Genomic DNA, 7,672 nt, shown 5'->3' on the forward strand with positions numbered 1-7,672 from the left:
TCTTGTGTCAGTGGAATTGGATCAGACATTCACTGGGTGGTAAAGGTTGACTTTTCCTAAGGTACTTTGGTGGTTGGCTCAACTGGGGTTTAGAAAGAGTTGAAAATCCAAGACAAACTCCGCCAAGGAGTCTCTGTTAAACATATTCCTAAATGATCAGAAATCCTCTTTTAGAACATGTACGATCGAGGCTCATGTTCATCTGAGATGCACTGACGTTTCCAAACACAACATAGCTTTTTATAAACGATTTGCCTCTTCAACTTTATATAACATCTGACTGCTTTTTGCTGTCAGATCAATTATTTTTCCCGTCTGTTCCCAGTTGTTTCATTTGTTCACCAGGTTCAGACTAAACTGTCAAGAAATGTCGTCAAATATTCTGAGTGGTCGACATCAGGTGGAGCAGTTCCATTTTGGATGAGCTCATCCTGAAAATATGAATGCTGACGATTAAGGAGTAGGCTTTGATAATTTCTCAGAGCCCATGACTGTTATGCTTGAAGAGGCTCTCTGTGTGATTCTTGGCCACAGCCTTGTTTTCTGTGTAAATTACACACAAAGAAAGCTTAAGAAGTGTTTCTCAAAGGGCTCAACAGTTTTTATGCTTTCACTCCATTGGCAAATCTACTGTGGAAAAATTGAACCATACTTGAAGTGTGGTGTTTTTTGGAGGCTGGGCTGGGGATCGATTGCTCAGTGCTTCAACAGCAACCCAACCCCCCTCACCCTGAGAGAGGACAGGACAGGGGACACCTTCAACCACTTCCCACAGCAGGGCTGGAGGTGTTAGATGCCTGCACATTCAGATTCTGTTTGAACACAAGAATGCATGTCAAAACAATACAGTATCTAAACGGAACTTGGAAAATAATCAGGTGTTTATTTGTTGTGACTGTGAAAATTCTAATGCTTTTTTCCTGTTCATTCTTCATAGAACTGCTTACGTTGTTCTAAGGCTTTTAAAACAGCAACAGGTTGAAGGGCTGTGTTTAATATAGAGTGCTGGTAGGGGGGCTTACTGACCCATTTTCCGCACTTTTTACTCTTTACTCGATTCTCTTCATTGATGATTGAATGCTCTCTTTCATTTTTTCTTTTGTTTTTAAAAGAATAAAGTGGTTCTATGTTAATTGTTTCTCTTGTTTCTCATTAAATCATAAAAGAGGACACAATATAATGTAATTACTATTTAATACCATGTGCGATAACCTGTTTCTCTATATTCAACACCCAGTGCAATAAATACCTGTCTATATAAATACCCATGCAACCACCCAGTGCAATAGCTATATATATATATACATATAAATATCCATCTTTATAAATACCCTGTGCAATAACCCTGTATAATAATCCTGCTAATAAAATCAAAAAAGCTGTCATATGTGGATGCACTGTATACCGAATATACCCCATGCTTATTTTCTTCCTTTTGCACTTTCTTCTTCTCCTTTGACTATTTGAGCTGATGGAATTAGTAAATTTCTCCACTGTGAGATCAATAAAGTCAATCAACCAGAAAAAAGCACCTAAACACTGCAGGCTTCACTTGACAGTCGAACTTTAGAGTAGTGGGAAGATCAGGCACTAAATTGCTGGTTCAGAACCAAATAATGAATTCTGCTCTTATCCATCAAATCATTCAGGAGAACATGAAGCCATATGTGTGACACAAATCTCCAGAACATTTAGGTAATGCAAAAGAACATTAATCTAAAGGGTATCAACAGATTTGAAACACAATTGGAATCCTGTTGCCTGACCTTAATCAGCCTGTTCATATTTAAAAAGCCTCCACAGTGTTTGCTTGGGATTTAACGAGGTGAAACATTCAAGGCAGACAAAAAAATAAAAGCTGACCTGTTTAGATTGCTATTAAAGATTCCTATTAAAAACTTAAATTGTAACATTATGTAATGGAAACTTAGATCCAACTAGATGCAATTATATGTTCACATAAAAGCCCATTCAGAGCAAAAAGAAACTTTAAAATATTCTCACATCTTGCGTCACTCATTTTATTAAGTGACGTTCACTAAATTGGCTCCAGAAAAGAAAAGAAAAATATTTATTAATCTTTCAAGTGTGTGTTCATGCTGCCACCTTGTGGTAGAAAGTGGATTATTTTTAAATCTATTGTTTAATGTTTTCTTTATTATGTAATATCAGTATTATATAAGTAAAAAAGTCCATGATGAGTAAGGTTAATTGTTTGGCAAATAATTCGCATTTATTTATGATGGGTAACATTTAGGTCTAAGAAATCCGTTACTCAAAATACCGATACTTTCTCTGCAAAGTAAAGAATAATTGAAACTGCCTATCTTTTAAAAATATAATCAGACATCAGGATGGCAGGATAATGGTGCCGTGTTTGAAAAAAACAAACAAAAAAACCATCCCCGGCTGCGGTTCCTTTGTGGCGGCCTCTTGTCAGGGTTCCATTCATAGGCGACCAATCAGATTAAAGCTAACAGACTCCTGTCAGCCAATAGCGACACAGCTTATTGTGAGGCCCTATTGCAACCGCGGACAGACAGTAGCAAGTGGACCGGTTGGAAGCTAAGCTAACTATTTCAATAGGAAGCCAGTTAATGCCTGTTTTTCAGAGGGGTTCTATCTCAGAACAAGCGTTGAGTCGTTTCCAAAAATTCCAAACTCCATGGAAATATTTCCGATGGTAGGCTAACATACAGAAGTTAACGTTTATTTTAGAAAAAGCGCTTCGGCGAGGCTAATTGAGCAGGAGGCGGGTAGGCGCCACTTCTGTTTGACAACAGCGCTTTTCGCTCACGTTTCTGCTGTTGTTGTTTTTGCAGCGGCTTACTGGAGTATTTAATTCATCACTGCGAAGAGTTAAAGAAGAAACCACCATCTTAAGTATTTTTTTTATTATTATTTTAACAAAAGGCTATATCTGAATATAAGTTAGTATGGCAGAATTTCTCGAAGATCCGTCGGTTCTCACGAAAGATAAGCTGAAGAACGAGCTCTCAGCGCACAATGTCCCGCTTCCGAGCGGGGACCAAAAGAAGGAGGTTTATGTGCAGTTATATCTGAAGAACCTGACGGTACTGAACAATAAGAAAAGCCCGCCTGTAGACACCTTCTCCAGCGACGAAGAGCTGCCCACGCCGGTGGTCTCCAACAGGAGCCGCTCTGGGAGAGTAAGTTTGACTGAGAGGAGGCATGGATTTATTTAAAGTGGAGCTAAAACTGCACACTGCTGGCTTATAAAAGTGATTTATTCATTCCTAACAATAATATTTCCCAGTGAATCTAATTGGGTTGTGTTGGTTTATCAGAAAGCAACAAAGAAAACGGATAAACCCCGCACAGAGGAGGTGGAGGTGACAGAGCTCTCAGATGAAGATTTGAAACAACAGCTGGCAAAGCATGGTGTGGACACTGGACCTATTGTTGGTGAGTTTATTAGATCCACACAGTTGGCACGTGGTGTTAACATTTTAAACCTTTTACATTATTAATCAGATAAAGGTTGATTTCTAAAGAGTATTGTACACGTTTTATAGATGAAACTAAATAGCTGAATAAAAGCTATGTGACAGAGACAATGCCAGTCAAGCATGAGATTTTATATTTATGCTTTACTTCCTATTAAACTAGAAGTTTGGTGTATTTTTTTGGGTATATAAGCTTCCACAGACCCCGTTTTAAGTTGAAAATTGAAACAATAGTGTGGAATAATCTGTGTTGGTTTAACGCATAAACAGTCATTAAAAAAAAAAAATTTAAAACAATCCACTGGACTTGGTTTCTGTGTTTGAAGACATCGGAAATCAAGTCTAGTGGATTGTTTAACAATTTTTTCGGAATGGTTATGACCTGGATGACTGAGAACCTTCACCAACAACACGTAAACAGGGTTTCTGCGGGTCATTAAATAATAATTTTTTTTTAAATTAAGGCCTAAATTGGCATTAAAATTCATTAAATGTGATTATTTTGACATTTAAAATGCTTTATTTAGAAAAAAAAGTTTATAAAAACAATTTATGAAACGATATATACATTTTTGCAAATATATCGCCATATATTTGCGCGGAACTGCTTCTGGTTGCTCTGAAGGCAGAGAATGGGAAAAATGCAAATTTCTACAAAAGTGGCTGGAAATCGAGGAGTTGCAGCCTTCCTACGGTAATTGTAATAAAACAAATTAGTACATTAATATTAAATTGTAAAAAGAAGGGGGAAATGTTGACAAGGATATAGAAATTGACATAAATGTAAACATAAAGACATTACATGTCCGATGGGATATATTGCTGGGATTATTGTAGAGAAATTCTTGTTTGTTTTGTTTTATTTCCTTGCATCTGAAAGAAAACAGTAGACACGGTCAAATTAAATACAAATTGTAAACATTTGTGAAAGACAAATGTGTAGATATCTGGAGGAAAAAACATTAAAAAGGCTCCATCAACAAATGAAAAGCTAAAAGAGGATTATAAACTAAATACAAAGTTATTATAATTTTGTTTTTGTTAATACATTATGATTATCATGGGAACTCGGTTAAATAGCTCATTTAAAAGTGAATGAAAATAGAAATAAATGTTTATTTAAAATGACAAACATCCCTGTTTTATGGAAATTGCAGGAAAAACGTTGCGTATTTAGATTTTGGTTCAACAATAAAAAAATGTAGCATCCTCTTATCTAAGCCGTGAAATAAATAAATAATATATCCTTTTTTAATTGTTGATTTGGTCGATTTAAATCACAGCATATTATTCTATACCCTAAAGAACTGGTATTTATGTATCGTATTTGTAATCCACCCCTCAGCTTCTACCCGTAAGGTTTATGAGAAGAAGCTGCAGAAGCTTTTGGGTGAGCCTGCAGCTGAAGCTGGAGCTCCTACAGACGTCACAACTCTCCCCAAAGCAGACAGTAACCAGAACGGCAACACAAACTCTGACCACTACAGTGACAAAGAGGATGGTGAGCTTTGATCGCTTTACTGGTGACAATCTTTTTAGACATAACCAGGTTTGTTAGGGGGGTAATAACCAATCAATAGATCAGCTATTGATACTAATTAATTTCTCAGCTGGACTGTGTATGCAGCTGTATTTAAATATGTTTGCCATTTTTTTTTCTTCAGTAGAGATTACTGAACCAGAAGCGGTTCCTGTGGTTGAGAAGCCTGTCAGGAGCAGAGGGAAAGCTCCCGTCACAGTCAGAACCAGCAGCAGACGACAAACCAAGGCAGGTCACTTGATGTGGTTAAATGAATGAGAACGGAGGTGTTCTAGGGCGCGTTGGTTTGACAATGTTTGATGCTACACTCGCAGGTTGTGGAGGAGGTTGTTATTGAGGAGACGCCTAAGAAGGCCAACAAGGGTGTGGTTGAAGATATCCTTGCCAATGAAATAAGCACACCGACAGGAATCAGGTAAACGTTGATCTTATGAAGCTGCCAATAAATCTATCAACCAACCTGATGGTTGATTAACAGTTTTTTTTTATTTGCAGTGCGACATGCAGGCGCCCCATCAGAGGGGCAGCCGGTCGGCCCCTAAAACCCAGCGAGTACTGGCTGGATGAGTCCCGCGTGCAGCGCACCGTCCACACCGAGAGCCGCAGCTACACCGAGACGTATTCTCAACCAAGCAGCACCGTCGCCTCCAGCAAACCTCCAGCCGGAAGAGGGTTCCTCCCCCTGTTGCTCAAACTCCTGCTCCTTGTAGTGGTGATTGGTTCCCTGTACTTTGTGTACCAGAACCTCAGTGCGGATCAGGTTGACGCCCTGAAAGGCCTCCTAGACAACGTCGTCGTCCCTGTCCAGAGCGCTGTGGAGTCGGCAGCCAACTACCTGGGCATCGGCAGCAGCAAAGCCGCCATTGATGGCGCCGGCAATTAAAGGACCCTCAGCAGCCGTGCCCGGGTCGCCTCTCTGCCACAACGCCGCCACAACTCAAAAAACAGACCACGCCCATTCTTCCTATACCTTTATGTTTTGGACAAAAGACAAAGGTTTAATTGGAACGAGATGCTTTATTTTACCAGACTCCGACTTTCCTCCTACCACAAGCGGGCGGAAGTTTGCTCCAAACAGTAGCTGTTGGACGACAGTCAGAAGAAACGACTTAAATGTTGATTTTTAATCTGTGAATCGTTTGTCTTTGTGTGCATTTAACCCTGTATATGTAGAACCGAGTGGAACGGAGCGGCCAGTTTATCCGTGCATGATTGTAGTTCTTTGACGGTCATACAGTAGTTTTCCATGCGACGCTCTGTGCCAGGTGTTTTTCCGACTGTGAAGTGCCTGGACACTTGTTAGCACTTAGTGCCCTCCCGTTTATCATGTTACCTTTTTTTCAAAAGAGCGCTTCTATTAATACCATGATGTTTTTATGTCCGTATGCATTTAAAAAAAATTGGTTCTGTAGCTTTAGAGGTAGCTAGTTCTTATTTTTTGTCATGTCTGGTGCTCAGGTTGATTCATTTCACACCATTTCGTTGTGGTTTGTGGTGGGAGGAGACAGGTGGTGCAAGCAGGTCCACTGTGAGGAAAACCAACCAATTAAAAACTTTCCTCTCTCTTTCCCAGTGGCTTTGATGAATAAGTAAACTTGAAACTCAGTAGTGACATCATGAATGAACTGACCATGAATTTATTTTATTTCTTTTGGCATTTTTACCAGCATTGTCACAAATTTACAAGGAAAAAAATCCAAATTAAAGGTGTATTTTTATTTTATTTTTTGTATTAACGCTGATAAATAGGACTTACATTCAAAACATCACTCTTATATTCCATCTCTATCTGTAAGCCCATGTGAGTTTATATCGGCTGTACTCTGTTCCCATTTGTCTCTTTCATTTTAACAGTTTAAATTAGATTTTGGATCCTTCAGTCCATTATAAAGGGCTGGCTGTTGCAGTGCACCCACATAGCCCGCTTCAACGACCTCAAGAACTACAAAGATGACACCTGGAGGAAATAAACTCACAGGAGTTTAACGCAGTTATATTTTTGGTTTCTTTTGTCAGAGCTAAAATTCTTGCCTCGGCAGAAATTACAACAAGTAAAAGCAACGTTACTAGGCAGAAAAAAGGACTCACTCTTAGAGTTGGGGGGGTTGGAATGGGGTTCAGAGGGGTTTTGTTTCTATTTTGATATTTTTCTAAGGCGGCATGTTCTACAGTTTTTTTTATAGATGTTTAATGATTTCAAGCAATATGTTAGACATGCAAGTAATACTGTATATTAATCAGAATTTTGCTGAATTAAAACAAGTGATTCATCTTCAGGCAGCTCTTCAATAATGGACACAAATGACGGGTTATGTGGGTAAGGATTTTTAATCTGTTTTTTTATGATAATTTAGGCTGTGTGTCAAAAAATAAATTCGGTTTTCGCCACTTTTTCTGTCCCCTTGTTTTGTTTTTATCCTAAAGACTAAGCAGTTTATCTTTCTGAAGTTATATTTGCAAAGTATCAGTCTTGAAGTGTCCAGTAGACCTATAGGGCCTAATAAAAGCAGTTTTTTTGCTTAGAGATTTATTCCTAGAGAATTTGACATGTTTTAGGAAAGTTTGGGTCTGATTTTAAATAGTGTTTCACCGACACCAGTGTTAGGCGGCACCCAGATCCAGCACTAAAATGGTGGTATCGGTGAGTACCAACTAATAAGGCACC

General features: G+C 38.7%; 1 protein-coding gene across 2 annotated transcripts; it reads left to right on the top strand.

Moving 5' to 3' along the window:
• The first annotated feature begins 2,506 nt into the window (after positions 1-2,506).
• Positions 2,507-7,395, top strand: tmpob (thymopoietin b). 2 transcript variants are annotated; one of them, XM_038308902.1, is made up of 6 exons: positions 2,507-3,170; positions 3,309-3,426; positions 4,813-4,968; positions 5,135-5,235; positions 5,322-5,422; positions 5,503-7,395. In XM_038308902.1, exons 1-6 carry the CDS (start codon positions 2,937-2,939, stop codon positions 5,888-5,890), a joined length of 1,098 nt encoding a protein of 365 aa, XP_038164830.1. In that variant the 5' UTR covers positions 2,507-2,936; the 3' UTR covers positions 5,891-7,395. The 2 variants fall into 2 exon arrangements, with proteins under 2 accessions (XP_038164830.1, XP_038164829.1); XM_038308901.1 differs by having other exon boundaries at positions 2,508-3,170; positions 5,132-5,235.
• Positions 7,396-7,672: the final 277 nt, after the last annotated feature.

This window comes from Cyprinodon tularosa, unplaced genomic scaffold (assembly GCF_016077235.1).
Source record: "Cyprinodon tularosa strain WSP-4 unplaced genomic scaffold, ASM1607723v1 ctg65, whole genome shotgun sequence".
NCBI classification, from domain to species: Eukaryota; Metazoa; Chordata; class Actinopteri; order Cyprinodontiformes; family Cyprinodontidae; genus Cyprinodon; species Cyprinodon tularosa.